Source organism: Electrona antarctica, assembly GCF_951216825.1.
Source record: "Electrona antarctica genome assembly, contig: scaffold_458, whole genome shotgun sequence".
NCBI lineage: Eukaryota > Metazoa > Chordata > Actinopteri > Myctophiformes > Myctophidae > Electrona > Electrona antarctica.
In genome coordinates, this window is record NW_027637650.1 from 65,765 (window position 1) to 85,877 (window position 20,113).

A 20,113-nucleotide genomic window follows, 5' to 3' on the forward strand; every position below is an offset into this window, starting at 1 on the left:
GTGAATATGTGAATATTATAACGTGAAATGAATGGACATATTTAACGATTAGAAACAATCCTTATGTGCCCAAATTAGAGCTGGCATACTTGATCTGCATAGGGTCGAAGCACAGCCGCGGACAGAAGAAGCTGCGTTTTACGTAATTTCCGAGTTTTTAGACAGCTGGTGGATGGAAAAGAAGCTCCACCCCTGCGGCTGACTGACGCGACGGACAGATTCCCGGAAACACTCTCCTCCGCGACGGACAGATTCCCGGAAACGCTCTCCTCCGCGCAAGTCTTCCGCGGAGGTGGAGCTTAATTTCCATCCACCAGCTGTCTAAAAACTTGGAAAATAAGCTGCGCACAGTTTAAGAAGTGCGCGGCTCTTTCGATAGTGTGGCAGCACCTACAGGCAGATATGTAGGCATGGTTGAGGAGGATAGATTATGTAGTCTGTGTGATCTAAAGGAAATTGAAAATGAAATGCCATTCTACAACTCTATTAGGGAGAGACTTTTTAATAAGATAGATCCAAATCATGAATTTATGTTCTATATAAATACAATACATACATATATATGGTTGGAGGACTTCTAGAAACTGAAAGGCCTATTTCAAAAGTACTTCTTTTCATTTGCCTCATTCCTTGAAAAGGCCTGGTCAATGAGGAGGAGGGCCATTTGCATGTATAATGGCCTTGTTTATTTGTTTACATTTTGTTTTCATTTTTGTTCAAATACTGTATAAATATGTATTTATGTATTAATAATGCATCTTCTTCTATCGGGTTTCATGGTGGTTGGCAAACCTAAATGGTGCATTACCCCCACCTACTAGACTGAGTGTGGAAACAGTGTTGTTGTCAGGGGGGGGTAGAGGTCGGGAGACGCAAACCACGCCTACTATATTTAGGAGACCATTTGTAGGCTTTGTGTACCATTTCGCGTCTAGTGGCTCCAATGAAGTTGGCCCATCTTCATAAATAGACCATCTTTTCTAAGGCTCTGGACCAGAGCTAGGGCAGTTTGTGACGTCATGACGCTGATCGGACGTCCGACGCGGAAGTAAACAGTGGATTTCGCGTGCATGCATCCCATTCCCTCTATGCGTGCATTGGAGGTCCCAGGACCATTCTCTGTAGGACCACCACACGGACCACCAGGACCATTCTCTGTAGGACCACCACACGGACCACCAGGACCATTCTCTGTAGGACCACCACACGGACCACCAGGCAGGACCATTCTCTGTAGGACCACCACACGGACCACGAGGACCATTCTCTGTAGGACCACCACACGGACCACCAGGCAGGACCATTCTCTGTAGGACCACCACACGGACCACCAGGCAGGACCATTCTCTGTAGGACCACCACACGGACCACCAGGATCATGTCTTGTAGATCTAAAGTAGAGCGTTTCTCTAGTCCGGGAGCGAAAGGGAACGGACTGCGGGCGACGAGGCGAATCGCAGCGGGAGAGCTGCTCTACGCCGCCGAACCGCTGGCCAGCTGTGTGTCCAACAAGCTGACCAAGCATGTCTGTCACCACTGCTTCACACGGTGAGACTGTCTGTCTGTCTGTCTGTCTGTCTGTGAGACTGTCTGTGTAACTGTCTGTTATGTCTAGCTGCACACGTTTGATATCACGTTTTATATCTGCCTGCCAGCATAACGCACACATGAGGGGGCGCTCAACACTTCCTATGATGTTTATTGCAGTATTGCTTATTGTTTATTGTTTATTGTGTATTGTTTGTCTGTTAGGACAAACATGCTGTCTGTCTGTGTCTCAGACAACAGTCTGTATGCTGTCTGTCTCTGTCTGTGTCTCAGACTGCTGTCTGTCTATGTCTGTGTCTCAGACTGCTGTCTGTCTCTGTCTGTGTCTCAGACAACAGTCTGTATGCTGTCTGTCTCTGTCTGTGTCTCAGACAACAGATTGATTGATTGATTTATTAACAGTTTGCAGAATTACAGTACATTTCAAGTACAACTCAATACTACAAAACTGTTAACTGTGAGTGGACGACACCATAACGCATTACACTTGTTTACAAGAGGGTCCACCTTGTTCAATTCATCAAAACATTAAGAGACGTACGAATGTACACAATTTGCAACTCTAGATTATTTTTTATAATATTAATAATAATAATAATAATAAAACTTTATTTGTATAGCACCTTTCATGACATGAAATGCAGCTCAAAGTGTTTTACAGAGCAATGAAGAGAGAAAAAAAGAAAAGCAAGGCATAAACATTAAAAAACAAGAGCAGTAATGCAATACAGTGAGGACATGAATAACAAAATAAATTAAAAAAACAAATCAATTAAAAGCAAGGGTGTAGAAGTGGGTCTTGAGCTGTGCTTTAAAAATGTCTACAGAGGCTGCCTGTCGAAGGTACAGTGGGAGTTTGTTCCACGCCGTCGGCCCGTAGAAGCAAAAAGCTGCTTCCCCGTATTTTTTAGTTGCCATTTTTTTAGGCAAAGCGAGCAGGCCAGCAGTGGAAGACCTTAGGGGGCGGTTTGGGACATATTTAGGCAGGCAGTCATGTAGGTAGGAAGGTGCGAGACCATTTAGAGCTTTATAAACAAGTAAAATAATTTTAAAATCAATCCTAAAAACAACCGGAAGCCAGTGCAATGAAGCCAAAACTGGAGTAATGTGTTCTCTCATCTTAGTTCTAGTTAAAACTCTGGCTGCTGCATTTTGAACAAGTTGTAATCTGTCAGTTGTTTTCTTAGGCAGTCCAGAAAAAAGTGCATTAATGTGATGAATCTAGAGTTGCAATATCCTCCATTGACTCCCTACTCATCCAATTTGCGTTTCCGATCTGCTTGTATTAAACTATGTTAAACTCACCAACATTGCAGCTCTAGGCCAAGCTTGGATTATCCTCTTTCAATCTGCCGAGCTTGTTTTTCATACAAATCCACTGTAGACATGTTGTTATGAGATACTTTCTGTCAAGACATTCTGTGCAAGTGATTATTTTTCTAAGTGTTGGAGTTTGGAAGCGCTCGTCATAAGTCACTGAACGGCCCTGCGTACCACCTGTTTCGCATTTGCACATAATGCAGGAGGCAGCAGCACGACCCGTTAATAAAAATGAGCGCTTCCAACACCTGCATTCTCGACAGATTGAAAGAGGATAATCCAAGCTTGGCCTAGAGCTGCAATGGTGGTGAGTGTAACGTTGTTTAATACAAGCAGATCACAAACGCAAATTGGATGAGTGGGGAGTCAATGGAGGGTATTGCAACTCTAGATTCATCCCATTATAAAAAATAATCTAGAGTTGCAAATTGCGGCTGTACACAACTATATAGTCAAAACAGGAAATCAAAATAGAGGTGGTAAAAAGGGAAAATGAACGAGGGCTTGAGGGATGTCAGTTTTTTTCCAGTTTTTTCAGTTTTATTTTCAGTTTTAATTTGTCATGTTTATTTTGAATATGCCAATAAAATAAATAAAACAGAAACAGTTCTTTGCATTTCCTAATTACAAGGAAAGACAATTAAAATAAATAGCTTAAAATATAAGAAAACAAACAAAGAAAAAGACGAGTGAGAAGAAGTAAAAAACAAACAAACTATAGTATAGTATATAATATATACTGTATGATACATGGCATGGTTTACTATACTTATATATTATGGTTCACTAATAATAATTATATTAATAATAGTAGTATACAATATACATGATATGGTTTACTATACTTCTATAGTACATAACACATGCCATGGTTCATTAATAATGGTTTACTAATAATATATGATATGGTTCACTATGCCTATATATTACGATGTATATATGATGTATGGTATGGTTTACTATAATTATATAGTACAGTAAGTCATAGTTCCCCTTTTGTAGTGCCATTAGTACTCTTCTTCATTTCTATATCTATCAAAATTAGTTTTTTTTACTTAGCTCATTCCACAGAGTGACTCCATAAGAGGAGATGCTCCTCATTCCACAGAGTGACTCCATAAGAGGAGATGCTCCTCGTTCCACAGAGTGACTCCATAAGAGGAGATGCTCCTCGTTCCACAGAGTGACTCCATAAGAGGAGATGCTCCTCGTTCCACAGAGTGACTCCATAAGAGGAGATGCTCCTCATTCCACAGAGTGACTCCATAAGAGGAGATGCTCCTCATTCCACAGAGTGACTCCACAAGAGGAGATGCTCCTCATTCCACAGAGTGACTCCATAAGAGGAGATGCTCCTCATTCCACAGAGTGACTCCACAAGAGGAGATGCTCCTCATTCCACAGAGTGACTCCATAAGAGGAGATGCTCCTCATTCCACAGAGTGACTCCATAAGAGGAGATGCTCCTCGTTCCACAGAGTGACTCCATAAGAGGAGATGCTCCTCGTTCCACAGAGTGACTCCATAAGAGGAGATGCTCCTCGTTCCACAGAGTGACTCCATAAGAGGAGATGCTCCTCATTCCACAGAGTGACTCCATAAGAGGAGATGCTCCTCATTCCACAGAGTGTCTCCATAAGAGGAGATGCTCCTCATTCCACAGAGTGACTCCATAAGAGGAGATGCTCCTCATTCCACAGAGTGACTCCATAAGAGGAGATGCTCCTCATTCCACAGAGTGACTCCATAAGAGGAGATGCTCCTCATTCCACAGAGTGACTCCATAAGAGGAGATGCTCCTCGTTCCACAGAGTGACTCCATAAGAGGAGATGCTCCTCGTTCCACAGAGTGACTCCATAAGAGGAGATGCTCCTCATTCCACAGAGTGACTCCATAAGAGGAGATGCTCCTCATTCCACAGAGTGACTCCATAAGAGGAGATGCTCCTCATTCCACAGAGTGACTCCATAAGAGGAGATGCTCCTCATTCCACAGAGTGACTCCATAAGAGGAGATGCTCCTCATTCCACAGAGTGACTCCATAAGAGGAGATGCTCCTCATTCCACAGAGTGACTCCATAAGAGGAGATGCTCCTCATTCCACAGAGTGACTCCATAAGAGGAGATGCTCCTCATTCCACAGAGTGACTCCATAAGAGGAGATGCTCCTCATTCCACAGAGTGACTCCATAAGAGGAGATGCTCCTCATTCCACAGAGTGACTCCATAAGAGGAGATGCTCCTCATTCCACAGAGTGACTCCATAAGAGGAGATGCTCCTCATTCCACAGAGTGACTCCATAAGAGGAGATGCTCCTCGTTGCACAGAGTGACTCCATAAGAGGAGATGCTCCTCATTCCACAGAGTGACTCCATAAGAGGAGATGCTCCTCATTCCACAGAGTGACTCCATAAGAGGAGATGCTCCTCATTCCACAGAGTGACTCCATAAGAGGAGATGCTCCTCATTCCACAGAGTGACTCCATAAGAGGAGATGCTCCTCATTCCACAGAGTGACTCCATAAGAGGAGATGCTCCTCATTCCACAGAGTGACTCCATAAGAGGAGATGCTCCTCGTTCCACAGAGTGACTCCATAAGAGGAGATGCTCCTCGTTCCACAGAGTGACTCCATAAGAGGAGATGCTCCTCGTTCCACAGAGTGACTCCATAAGAGGAGATGCTCCTCGTTCCACAGAGTGACTCCATAAGAGGAGATGCTCCTCATTCCACAGAGTGACTCCATAAGAGGAGATGCTCCTCATTCCACAGAGTGACTCCATAAGAGGAGATGCTCCTCATTCCACAGAGTGACTCCATAAGAGGAGATGCTCCTCATTCCACAGAGTGACTCCATAAGAGGAGATGCTCCTCGTTCCACAGAGTGACTCCATAAGAGGAGATGCTCCTCATTCCACAGAGTGACACCATAAGAAGAGATGCTCCTCGTTCCACAGAGTGACTCCATAAGAGGAGATGCTCCTCATTCCACAGAGTGACTCCATAAGAGGAGATGCTCCTCATTCCACAGAGTGACTCCATAAGAGGAGATGCTCCTCATTCCACAGAGGAGATGCTCCTCATTCCACAGAGTGACTCCATAAGAGGAGATGCTCCTCATTCCACAGAGTGACTCCATAAGAGGAGATGCTCCTCATTCCACAGAGTGACTCCATAAGAGGAGATGCTCCTCATTCCACAGAGTGACTCCATAAGAGGAGATGCTCCTCATTCCACAGAGTGACTCCATAAGAGGAGATGCTCCTCGTTGCATCACAGGTTTTTTGAAACGGGTAAGTCAGTGAGGGATCAGCCCCGCCCCTTTATGTGCCCTTTGCCAAAGTCAGCATCGATGCTGACTTTGGCAAAACAATTACCCACAGTTCATAGCGTTACCAGGGGACTCCTTCAACACCGCTCTCAAAGGGCGCCTATACGGACGGCTGCAATTCCAAACTGGCCCCCGTAAAAATCTGAATCCCCCCGTCCCCCACCACCCCTTTTTCCCCCTCACTGTATATGTTTCTTTTCCCTTTTTACCTCCTTTATGATGAATTCCTGTTCTGTTCTTTGACTATATAGAAGTGTCTATTTGTACGTCTCTAAATGTTTTGATGAATTGAACAAGGTAGTGTAACAAGTGTAATGCTTTATGGTGTCGTCCACTCACAGTTAACAGTCTTTGTATTGAGTTTGTGCTTGAAATGTACTGTAATTCCGCAAACTGTTAATAAATAATTCAATCAATCAAGGAGAGGAATCCTCTGAACGTCAACCATTTCAATATGCAAATTAGTTATGGATCGGGGTTAGAATGTAAACAAACAATAGTGCATTCTCACTGTTCTCAAAGGGAGACGGAATGGAAGGATACTAGGATACTATATATTGAATAATAATAATAATAATAATAATAAGGGAAACATGATGAGAAATGACTAATGAGAAAAGTAAAATAATATGGAAATGCAATTTATAATCAATGATATTACAACCCCTATCACACAGGAAAGTGTATTTACAAAACTAATACTAAAAAGATCAGCTTAAATGCTAAAATAGACGTAGGCCTAATATTAATAGGCCAAGCAGAGATGGACATGAAAACTTGCATATTTCTGTATTCTTGGTTATCTCATGCTAAAACCTTTTTGGTTACATATATGTTTAACCCATTTAGGCCTGACGTTAAAAAATGTCTTCTAAATCCTTACAGTTTTCTGAAAAACCTCATGTTACTGTATCAGTGGTGGTCAAACTTGTTCATGTCAAGGACCCCAAAAATGATATGTAATTGTCCACCGACCCCCACCTGAAAATATGTTGTTCCAGGGACCCCCCCCCCCCCCCCATTTGACAGCAAGCTGAAATTCGATGTCAACTGTGATCTGCTGTGTAAGAAAGGCCTCTTTTGTTTGAGGAGGCTCGCCAAATTTCAGGTGGATACATCTCTAATGAAACTGTTCTACAGTGCTTTTATTGAGTCAATTATATCCTTCTCCATTATTTGCTGGTACGGAAACCTGAACTTAAAGGACAAAAACCAGCTTGGTAGGATTGTGAGAACGGCCTCAAAAATAGCAGGAGTAAATTTCAGTAGCCTGGATCATATCTTTAAAAACCAGTACAGGTGCTTAAGAAAGCCAGGTCCATTTCTTCGGACAACTCCCATCCCCTCAGCTCTGAGTACAGGCTGCTTCCTTCCGGCCTTCGCCTAAAGGTTCCAGGGGCCAAAAGTAACAGGTATAAATTCTCCTTCGTGCCTGACTGTGTCTATCCAGGCCTTAAATGACGATAGGAGGAGGAGGAGGTAACTTTGTAACTTTGTCGCCGTTATGAATTTCCTTTGCTACACTGAAACCTTGAACTGTTTATTTTATTTTCTGCTCTTTTTACTGTGTTTTATGTGATTCATGTGTGTGCCTGTTATGCCTTGCTGTAAACCAAATCGCCCTTCGGGGACAAACAAATAAATGAACCTGAACCTGAACCTGAACCCCAGAAGCAAAGATTTGAGTTAAAAATAGCAGACCTATAATAGCAGACCATGTTTTTTTTTTTTTTGATGAATTGAACATGGTGGACCCTGTTGTAAACAAGTGTAATGCTTAATTGGGTCATCCACTCACAGTTAACAGCCTTTGTATTGAGTTTGTGCTTGAAATGTACTGTAATTCTGCAAACTGTTAATAACATTTTCAATCAATCAATCAATCCCTTAAAAATAGCAGACCTCGTCGTACGAGGAGCTTGTAGATCTGCTATTTTTCAATAGCTAAATGATAACATAATGTTTAAAACACCAAAAGGGGTTCCCGCCCAAAATGGGTTAAAGCACTGGCTGTGAATAAGGACAGTTTATTTTTAAGTGATGCAAAGTGTCCTGAATGGCGACTCATATCTTCTCATCTTCAAAGTGGACAATGTGGAGCCCTTGCAGCCTCTCACCCTCAAGCACGTACAGCTGACTGTCACTAAAGTCAATGAGGGCTCGGGGCTTGAGGGAGGCAATTGGGATCGGACCTTAGAGCTCAGCCTTAAGGTGGCCTTACACTAGCCGATAATCGGGCATTGTTGACGCTCGGGGGGTGCCCGACCGCTCAAAGCGCGATCGGGATCAGCCCGATCAACATCAAGAATGTTTGATATTTGCTCTGCCCCGCTCCGATTATCCTGTAGTGTGTGGTGCTATCAGATTTCAGATTGAAAAAAAACTGCTAGTGTAAGGCCACCTTAAGTGTATATACTTTAAGAGGCTTTAGTGTATTACTTATTTAGGCCTGACGTCGAAATAAAAAAAACGTTCGCTCTGAAAGAATATATATTCAAAGATTTGTGCCGCATTCACGATTTTTCAAAAATAGCAGACCTACAAGCTTGTAGAGCTTGTAGATCTGCTATTTTTCAACAGGTAAAGTATAACTTAATGCTTAGTTAAAACACCAAAAGGGGTTCCCGTACAGAATGGATTAAGAGCTCCAGCTCATGCTGTAAAACTCCTCAGAGATCTCTCTGCACTTCAATTTCATGTTTCCACCACCAGGTGGCAGCATGTCTCTTTGGTCGTTTCAGCCTCACTGTGCTGCATAGCAGGTGAAATCATATATCTATGGGTGGAAAAAAAGACAGATACAATATTTATCATTTACATCAGTGTTTTTCAACCTTTGATGACATTTAGCCTCTCAGACCCATTTGAGCCACAGACCACCGTCTGATGACATTTAGCCTCTCAGACCCATTTGAGCCACGGACCACCGTTTGATGACATTTAGCCTCTCAGACCCATTTGAGCCACGGACCACCGTTTGATGACATTTAGCCTCTCAGACCCATTTGAGCCACGGACCACCATCTGATGACATTTAGCCTCTCAGACCCATTTGAGCCACGGACCACCATCTGAGGACATTTAGCCTCTCAGACCCATTTGAGCCACGGACCACCATCTGATGACATTTAGCCTCTCAGACCCATTTGAGCCACGGACCACCGTTTGATAACATTTAGCCTCTCAGACCCATTTGAGCCACGGACCACCATTTGATGACATTTAGCCTCTCAGACCCATTTGAGCCACGGACCACCATTTGATGACATTTAGCCTCTCAGACCCATTTGAGCCACGGACCACCATTTGATGACATTTAGCCTCTCAGACATTCTCTAATTGTGTAGACTTCTTGTAAATTAACTAATGTAGATGTTTAACAATAATTTAACTCTTGAGAGAGTAAAATGAAACCAATTTTAATTTTACGCTCTCAAGAGTTAAAGATCTATAACTTAAGGGTCCATTTGGTTACCAACTCATCATCTTTTAGCGCGCGTGCGTGCGTGCGTGCGTGCGTGCGTGCGTGTTCTCACTGATTGTTATGTAGCTTAAAGTCTCTGCACTCTCTGTCATCTCTGACACTGACATGCACGCACACACACACACACACACACACACACACATGCACACACACACACACACACACACACACACACACGCACAGACCTCCATTTCTGTCAAAGCTAAAGATAAAGTAATAAAACCAGAGATCAATACTAAAGCAAGGTGTCCTCCAGGGAAGTACATTTATTTTCCAAACTGTGTGTGTGTGTGTGTGTGTGTGTGTGTGTGTGTGTGTGTGTGTGTGTGTGTGTGTGTGTGTGTGTGTGTGTGTGTGTGTGTGTGTGTGTGTGTGTGTGTGTGTGTGTGTGTGTGTGTGTGAGTGAGAGAGAATCGGAGGTCATGTGCAGAATATGAATATGTTTTGAGGTATTGAGTAGAGTTTGTGTTGGTTGGTTGTAATCACTATGAACAGAAACAAAAAAAACACATATCAGGTATCAGGTAGTTGTTCTTGTCCTCAAAACCTTTTAATACTTTACATAAAGGTTTTAGTTAAAGGACAACTTTAGTTTTTTTCAACCAAGGTTCATGTTTCAGGTTATTAGAGAAAGTAAAAGGTGAGTGTTAATTTTTCATTTGCTGCTTTCTTTCGTTTTAGGGATTTTAGCTCTTTTTGACAGGGGGGCGGGGGCATTTGAGCATGGGGCTAAATATGTATTTTTGTACAAAATGTTATGGTGATTTTTTTTTATTATTATTTACTATAGTCCTAATAAACCCCAGGAAATGACATCTGGCCACAGAAGATCACAGGATCTACTGAATGTGAAGGTAGCCTACTGGGGGGAAGCCACACGGTGTGTCATAGGCTCAATATCTCAGTTTGTCACATTCAGTAGATCTCGTGATCTTTTGTGACCAGATGTAATTTCTTGGGGTCTAGTAGGACTATAGTAAATAATTAAAAACGAAATCGCTATAAAATGTTGTAAAAAAATACGTATTTAGCCCCATGCTCGAATGCCCCCGCCCCCCTGTCAAAAACTGCTAAAATCCCTAAAACGAAAGAAAGCAGCAAATGAAAGAAGATTAACACTCACCTTTTACTTTCTCTAATAACAACCTAAAACATGAACCTTGGTTGAAAAAAACTAAAGTTGTCCTTTAATGTAGTGCCCAAAGTCCTGTACTAAAGGCACTGCGTGGTATACTGACAGAAAGGTTTAGTTAATGTAGTTCCCAAAGTCCTGTACTAAAGGCACTGCGTGGTATACTGACAGAAAGGTTTAGTTAATGTAGTTCCCAAAGTCCTGTACTAAAGGCACTGCATGGTATACTGACAGAAAGGTTTAGTTAATGTAGTGCCCAAAGGCACTGCGTGGTATACTGACGGCAAAGAGGTGTTCAGACGTGTGCTGATAAACTGTAGTCCAAACTGTTCGTTGTGTTCACAAACAAAGATATTTATTAGCTGATCTGTCACCTCAGCATACAATAAATACAGATAAATAAACTATTCAGGATACATGACTACAGCTCAAAGAAACACAGTTGAGAAACATTGTGCCTCTGCCAATCAGCAACATCTGCTGCTTGATTGGGGCCCATTAAATACCCAAGCAACCTGGGTCTAGCCCACGCCCTGTGGTGATGTCATCAAATGAGTACTACAATACTACTAGACAATATAGACATCATATGGCTCTTACAGTGTGTATGAAATGATGACCCTGGTTACAATTTACAATTTAGGCATTTAGCAGACGCTCTTAATCCAGAGCGATTTACATTAAGCAAGAACAAAAAGCATGGGAATACATCACATATGTAAAATGCATTTATCGCGAAACATGCGTAAGCTAAGAACGTGACTAGAACATATCTATATAATGACACTATACATATAAACTATAACTAGAACATATCTATATAATGACACTATACATATAAACTATGCATATATGCTATACTATGCTGTACATATATACTATGAAGTGCTATGACTACATACAATGCACTTATTGTGCTGTCTACATGACATGCTATAAGTCTGTTTCAAATGCTATATAAGTCTAAGAAGTGCTGTCTAAGGGGGGTAGGGTTAACACAGATGTGAATTTATGTCCTAACCTAACCCTGTCTCTAACTGTTGGAGACAGGGGTTCTCAACGTTTTTAGCTGGGGACCCCCAGAAATGCTTTGGCCATGTCTCGTCTACAAAAGTAAGTTGATAATGTACTGTATATTGACCAAAACAAATAAAGATATAGGCTCCAGCTTCAGCTCCCCTATATCTTTATTTATTTTTTAATATTTATTTTTGGTACGTTTGTACGTACCAAAAATTTGATTTGTACGTTAGGGCGGCGGTGGCTCAGGGGTAGAGTTGCTGGATGGTAACCGCAAGGTTGCCTGTTCGAACCTGGGCTCCCCCAGAGTTAGTGTCGAAGTGTCCTTGAGCAAGACACTGAACCCCAAATTGCTCCCGATGTGCTGGCTAGTGCCTTGCATGGTTTCTGCCACCATTGGTGTATGAATGTGTGTGTGTGAATGGGTGAATTGATGCACAATCTATGTAAAGCGCCTTGGATAAAGGCGCTATATAAATGCACCATTTACCATTTACCATTTACGTCTCTAAATGTTTTGATGAATTGAACAAGGTGGACCCTCTTGTAAACAAGTGTAATGCTTAATTGGGTCGTCCACTCACAGTTAACAGTCTTTGTATTGAGTTTGTGCTTGTAATGTACTGTAATTCTGCAAACTGTTAATACATATTTCAATCAATCAATCAAAACTCTCGTGGACACACTGTAGTATAAAGTATCATATTGTAACTGAACACACTGTAGTATAAAGTATCATATTGTAACTGTGAACACACTGTAGTATAAAGTATCATATTGTAACTGTGAACACACTGTAGTATAAAGTATCATATTGTAACTGTGAACACACTGTAGTATAAAGTATCATATTGTAACTGTGAACACACTGTAGTATAAAGTATCAGACTGTAACTGTGAACACACTGTAGTATAAAGTATCATATTGTAACTGTGAACACACTGTAGTATAAAGTATCAGGTTGTAACTGTGAACACACTGTAGTATAAAGTATCATATTGTAACTGTGAACACACTGTAGTATAAAGTATCATATTGTAACTGTGAACACACTGTAGTATAAAGTATCATATTGTAACTGTGAACACACTGTAGTATAAAGTATCAGACTGTAACTGTGAACACACTGTAGTATAAAGTATCATATTGTAACTGTGAACACACTGTAGTATAAAGTATCAGGTTGTAACTGTGAACACACTGTAGTATAAAGTATCAGGTTGTAACTGTGAACACACTGTAGTATAAAGTATCATATTGTAACTGTGAACACACTGTAGTATAAAGTATCATATTGTAACTGTGAACACACTGTAGTATAAAGTATCATATTGTAACTGTGAACACACTGTAGTATAAAGTATCATATTGTAACTGTGTATCAGAACATTTCTGATGAGTTCTTGTGTCTTTCTTCAGGCGAGACTCCCTGCTGAGATGTTCTCAGTGTAAGATGGCTCACTACTGCACTACTGCCTGTCAGGTACACTGTGTGTGTGTGTATGTGTATGTGTATGTGTATGTGTATGTGTATGTGTATGTGTATGTGTATGTGTATGTGTATGTGTGTGTGTGTGTGTGTGTGTGTGTGTGTGTGTGTGTGCTAAACCATTCTCCTATCTCTTCAGAAACGAGCCTGGTCTGCTCATAAGAGGGAGTGTAAGTGTCTGCGGAGCCTCTTACCCAGGATCCCCAGTGACTCCGTCCGCCTGGCTGCCAGGATCATCTTTAATCTGGTACGTCCATCACTCACTCCTACCTCTCCGTCTCACTCCTACCTCTCCGTCTCACTCCTACCTCTCCGTCTCACTCCTACCTCTCACTCCTACCTCTCCGTCTCACTCCTACCTCTCACTCCTACCTCTCAGTCTCACTCCTACCTGTTACTCGAATAAAACGACTAGTTTCTCAGCACAACTTTATTGTCAGCACCACGCCATACCAACTTCACAACTGACACACAGTATCACAACATCCGGTTTTCCCCCTTCCGGTCCCCCCTTCATAAACGTCCCCCCGTTGCCTCACAGTGCAACACATGTCATTTACACTGGTCATAGAGAACAGGAAACATACAGTATTAAGTTAACACTACCTCTCCGTCTCAGCCATGTCCTGTCCTTGCTCCACGTGTGTTGTGTCATTTTCTGAATGAGCTTTCGTAACCCATTGATCCATATTTTCTGTGTTCACTTTCCTCAATCTGAGCCGATGCACTTCAATGCATGTTCCTTCGTGTCTGACAAAAATCACCGCTCCGTCCTGACCGATGACAACTCCTGGACCTTTCCACTCTGGACAATCCACTCTCTTGTAATATACACGATCTCCACTTTCATATTTGCGAACGCAGTGAGCATTTACTATGAGACCCAGCAGATCACGTCTGTGTGTGTGTCTGTGTGTCTGTGTGTGTGTCACGCTGTAACACCACCCGCCCACCACCAGAGGGCGCAGCTGTATCACACACAAAAACACACACACACATGCACGCACGCACACACACACACACACACACACACAAAAAACTTAACTTAAAAAAAACGTAACTTAAAAAAAAAACTTAAAAAGGAAAAACGCACACACACAAAAAACTTAACTTAAAAAAAAACTTAACTTAAAAAAGAACTTAACTTAAAAAAAACGTAACTTAAAAAAAAAACGTAAAAAGGAAAAACGCACACACACAAAAAACTTAACTTAAAAAAAACTTAACTTAAAAAAAAAACTTAAAAAGGAAAAACGCACACACAAAAAACTTAACTTAAAAAAAAACTTAACTTAAAAAAAAAACTTAAAAAGGAAAAACGCACACACAAAAAACTTAACTTAAAAAAAACTTAACTTAAAAAAAAACTTAAAGAAAAAACTTTTAAAAAAAAAACCTAAAAAAGAAGCACGCACGCACACATACACACACTAAAAAAATAACTTGAAAAAACATTTAATTTAAAAAAACTTAACTTAAAAAAAACCTTAAAAAGTACGTAATTTATTCTAATTGTTGTTATTGCAATTTACGAGCTGCGTTCGCTTCCCGCGTTTGCGCGTCTTACTTGTGTTCATCAGTGTGGCACATTTGTTTCTGCAGGGCTCTCTGTATTTTTACTGAACATTCTGCTTCTGTAAAATCCCTTCTTGCCACAGATTCACCTTTTGTTGTTCCATCTATTATTTTTACACAATAATGACCAGAGCTTGTAAAGTCAAGTTTTACAGGTTTGTTGAACATCACCGCCCTGTCATTTTCCATGTCCAGTAGTGTCCCTGCTCTTTTCATGGAGGCTTTGCTTAAAAGCAGTGGAACCTCAGCTGAAACTACCTCCGTTTCAATGTGACACCTGGTCTGTCCAATTGTTGCAGGAATTTTCAAACTTTTAGTGGAATACAACACTTTTCCATCACCAAACTTGAATGGTTTATGGCTGCGTTTTTCAGTTTTTCTCCAATCACTCAACTCTTTCTGGCTCAGTTCAGTTATGTAGCCATCTAGCCACCCCTGTCCACACACAGTCCGTGTACATGCAGTGTCTATTATTGCTGAACCAAAACACTCTGTCATAACTATTTCATTTGACATTTGTACTCCATTGGAGGTCTCTTTAGTGTACAGAGTAATGTTGCACTCCTCTACTGCAGTGTTTCCCAACCTGTGTGCCGCGGCCCTTTACTGTGCCGTTTGATGTGTCCAGGTGTGCCGCCTGATTTGACCGAAAATAACACTAACCCTCCCCCGAAAGCACTAGCTACTGAGCTGCAGGATTCCTATTGTTGCGTCAACGACGTTGTCAACTTTACGACGTTGGTTCGATCCTAAAGTTGTGAATCGATATAATTCAACTAACTGCGGGAAAAACACAGATGTACAAGCCCAAAGCGCTGTGCATTGAGACGGGTAGGTAACGTGTAGATCTGCTACTTCCAGCGCAGTAAGGGCGCATGCTTATGACGCTCATTAACTATGCATCAGCAGCCAGGGACAGTCACAACACACGAGCAGCAGACGGGATGCACAGGCAGATCCGACACAACGTTATTGCACACATCTGTGCTTTCATCCATGCTTCCATAGCCTTTTAAATCTTATTTCCCATCCACGGGCACAAGCAGTGATATCCGCAGCTTCCACCCGATCTGTGGTGGTGTTCTGTTGTCTGACGAGGGAAGCTGAAATTAAATGAAATGAAATTAAATGATTACTATATTTACCCAGGGTATCTGGGCTAAGCTCAAGAACTTGTTTCCAGCCAAAAAAAGCTCACTGCTCAGGTCAAATAGGCAGATTGATATGCGAATGTGATTAATTGAGATTAATTAATCACAAAGCCTCCAATTAATTAGATGTTTTTTAATTAAGTTTTAATGAAGACGCTATAGATCTAGCTTCAAATAACAAAATCTAAAAAAGGTTAAATGTGTCAGACAGATGAGTGCTGTCATGTGTGTTTTTAAAAGTATATTGGGTTCAAATAAGTTTTACTCTGTCAAAAGTATAATGTGTTTGATATCAAAGACGTTTTACTATATATATATATATATATATATATATATATATATACACACACACACATGCACACCCCCCGTATATATAGGTGTGCCCCGAGATTTTTAGGCTATGAAAAGTGTGCCCTGGGACCTCTCCGTCTCATAATTAATGAACAATTTTTTTTAAACGTTAACGAAAATAGTAGATCTATAAATGTGACGGTCTCATGTTCATGATTCATTCAGCAAGTCTAAGATTCTCCACTTATCTTCTTTCTCTCTGTTTGTCTTTCTTTGTGCAGAGCTGTTCTCAGAGCAGCGCTGAGGAACTGTACACCCTAGAAGAACACGTGTCACGTAAGTCTTCATTGTGTGTGTGTGTGTGTGTGTGTGTGTGTGTGTGTGTGTGTGTGTGTGTGTGTGTGTGTGTGTGTGTGTGTGTGTGTGTGTGTGTGTGTGTGTGTGTGTGTGTGTGTGTGTGTGTGTGTGTGTGTGTGTGTGAAGAGATGGAGATCTGATAGAGAATCAGTGTTGTTTTGGCAGCAAGTGTTTTAGTTGAATCGTCTTCATTTAGTTTTAGTCACATTTTTAGTCACCTGGAATGTTTTAGTGTTCTAAATATCACAAGATTTTAGGCGACTAAATCTACAGTTTAGTCGAACAAAATGTATTTTGGCGGGCATTGATGCCATCGTAATGTCGTAGTGTTTTTTACACTTGCTGAAAATAGCCGATCTACAAGCCCACAACGCGCCGCAGCACGACACGTTGTGGGCTTGTAGATCTGCCATTTTCACCATGCGACTAATTGTACAATGACTTATGACAATGACCTCTTGTCCACTAGTCCCTGCCTAACATTTTATTTGTTGACGAAATTCTCAGTATATTTAGTCTTAGTTTTAGTCGTCATAGCTTAGTTTTTATTTAGTTTCCGTCAGTGAAAAAAGGTAGTCGACGAACATCTTTCGCCTTAGTTTTAGTCGACGAAATCAACACTGTTTTGTTTTAGACCTCAGCAGTGTGTCTGTTGTTGTTGTGTCTGTAGATCTCAGTGTGTCTGTAGACCTCAGTGTGTCTGTTGTTGTGTCTGTAGATCTCAGTGTGTCTGTAGACCTCAGTGTGTCTGTTGTTGTGTCTGTAGACCTCAGTGTGTCTGTAGATCTCAGTGTGTCTGTTGTTGTGTCTGTAGACCTCAGTGTGTCTGTTGTGTGTCTGTAGACCTCAGTGTGTCTGTTGTTGTGTCTGTAGACCTCAGTGTGTATGTTGTTGTGTCTGTAGACCTCAGTGTGTATGTTGTTGTGTCTGTAGACCTCAGTGGGTCTGTTGTTGTGTCTGTAGACCTCAGTGGGTCTGTTGTTGTGTCTGTAGACCTCAGTGTGTCTGTTGTTGTGTCTGTAGACCTCAGTGTGTATGTTGTTGTGTCTGTAGACCTCAGTGTGTCTGTTTTTGTGTCTGTAGACCTCAGCAGTGTGTCTGTTGTTGTGTCTGTAGACCTCAGCAGTCTGTAGACCTCAGTGTGTATGTTGTTGTGTCTGTAGACCTCAGTGTGTCTGTTGTTGTGTCTGTAGACCTCAGTGTGTCTGTTGTTGTGTCTGTAGACCTCAGCAGTGTGTCTGTTGTTGTGTCTGTAGACCTCAGCAGTCTGTAGACCTCAGTGTGTCTGTTGTTGTGTCTGTAGACCTCAGTGTGTCTGTTGTTGTGTCTGTAGACCTCAGTGTGTCTGTTGTTGTGTCTGTAGACCTCAGTGTGTCTGTTTTTGTGTCTGTAGACCTCAGCAGTGTGTCTGTTGTTGTGTCTGTAGACCTCAGCAGTCTGTAGACCTCAGTGTGTATGTTGTTGTGTCTGTAGACCTCAGTGTGTCTGTTGTTGTGTCTGTAGACCTCAGTGTGTCTGTTGTTGTGTCTGTAGACCTCAGCAGTGTGTCTGTTGTTGTGTCTGTAGACCTCAGCAGTCTGTAGACCTCAGTGTGTCTGTTGTTGTGTCTGTAGACCTCAGCAGTCTGTCAGCCCAGAGGATGGACGGTCTCGCTCAGCTCGCCTCCATGTTACAAGTCTACCTGCAACAGGAAGTGATGTCAGCACTGCCTCCTTCCTGCCAAGAACCTCTCGGGCTGATCGCAAAGGTGGGCTCAGTGCACGCACGCACGCACGCACGCACGCACGCACGCACGCACGCACGCACGCACGCACGCACGCACGCACGCACACAGACACACAGACACACACACACACACACACACACACACACAGCATGTTCTCTCAGATTACTGATGCTACTGGTTTCATTGTGTAGCAGCACAATGTTAGGTTGATCAGTAACACTAGGGGGCGCCGTTGTGTCATTCTCTTCCATTCATTCTGTCCTTCTCTACCACTCCCTTTCTCTTCTCTTTCACCATGCTTCCTCTCTCTCTCTCTCTGTCTGACTAGATTAGGTCGGGGGCCACAACTGTAGAATGATTGTGTGTGGAGGGCTGCACAGCGTGCGAGCGAAGCACCATTTTTTCTACAAATGCATTTTGTGTCAAACACAAAGATCTATGTAGGCTAATACATGTGTGCACAGTATGAGCACAGGGTGATATATGTCTATACAAGTATATGCTATACCTTAGAATAGACCTATTTGACAGAACAAGCGTCAACGAGCACTAGCTGAAAACGCACTAGCTGAAAACACACACACACACACACACACACACACACACACACACACACACACACACACACACACACACACACACACACACACACACACACTCACACTCACACTCTGCAGGAGTCTGTCTCATTTCTCTCCAAAAGCCCTTGAATATGATAGAATATAATTTAGAATTACTGTCATTATGATAATCTGGCAATTTATATATCGCACACATCATACCTGAAACTTTCTCTCTTAAAAAAAAAGGGTATTGTTTTTTTTGAAATTTATTCCAAGGACCACTAGGGGGCGCTCCGCGGGCCGCCAGTTGAATAGCCCTGCTCTAGTCTATAGATACATTGTATCAGCGGTGCCTCTAGTCTATAGATACATTGTATCAGTGCCTCTAGTCTATAGATACATTGTATCAGCGGTGCCTCTAGTCTATAGATACATTGTATCAGTGCCTCTAGTCTATAGATACATTGTATCAGCAGTGCCTCTAGTCTATAGATACATTGTATCAGCGGTGCCTCTAGTCTATAGATACATTGTATCAGTGCCTCTAGTCTATAGATACATTGTATCAGTGCCTCTAGTCTATAGATACATTGTATCAGTGCCTCTAGTCTATAGATACATTGTATCAGTGCCTCTAGTCTATAGATACATTGTATCAGTGCCTCTAGTCTATAGATACATTGTATCAGCGGTGCCTCTAGTCTATAGATACATTGTATCAGCGGTGCCTCTAGTCTATAGATACATTGTATCAGTGCCTCTAGTCTATAGATACATTGTATCAGTGCCTCTAGTCTATAGATACATTGTATCAGTGCCTCTAGTCTATAGATACATTGTATCAGTGCCTCTAGTCTATAGATACATTGTATCAGTGCCTCTAGTCTATAGATACATTGTATCAGCGGTGCCTCTAGTCTATAGATACATTGTATCAGTGCCTCTAGTCTATAGATACATTGTATCAGTGCCTCTAGTCTATAGATACATTGTATCAGTGCCTCTAGTCTATAGATACATTGTATCAGTGCCTCTAGTCTATAGATACATTGTATCAGCGGTGCCTCTAGTCTATAGATACATTGTATCAGTGCCTCTAGTCTATAGATACATTGTATCAGTGC

The 20,113-nt window shown here is 41.8% G+C and overlaps 1 protein-coding gene across 1 annotated transcript; it reads left to right on the forward strand.

Moving 5' to 3' along the window:
* Positions 1-1,133: 1,133 nt before the first annotated feature.
* On the forward strand, positions 1,134-18,447 carry LOC306918747 (histone-lysine N-methyltransferase SMYD3-like; the record flags this gene model as incomplete). The annotated part of the gene is made up of 5 exons (XM_079531614.1): positions 1,134-1,548; positions 13,257-13,320; positions 13,466-13,573; positions 16,625-16,679; positions 18,314-18,447. Coding segments are annotated over exons 1-5 (531 nt in total), but the record flags the coding sequence as incomplete, so codon positions are not given.
* Positions 18,448-20,113: the final 1,666 nt, after the last annotated feature.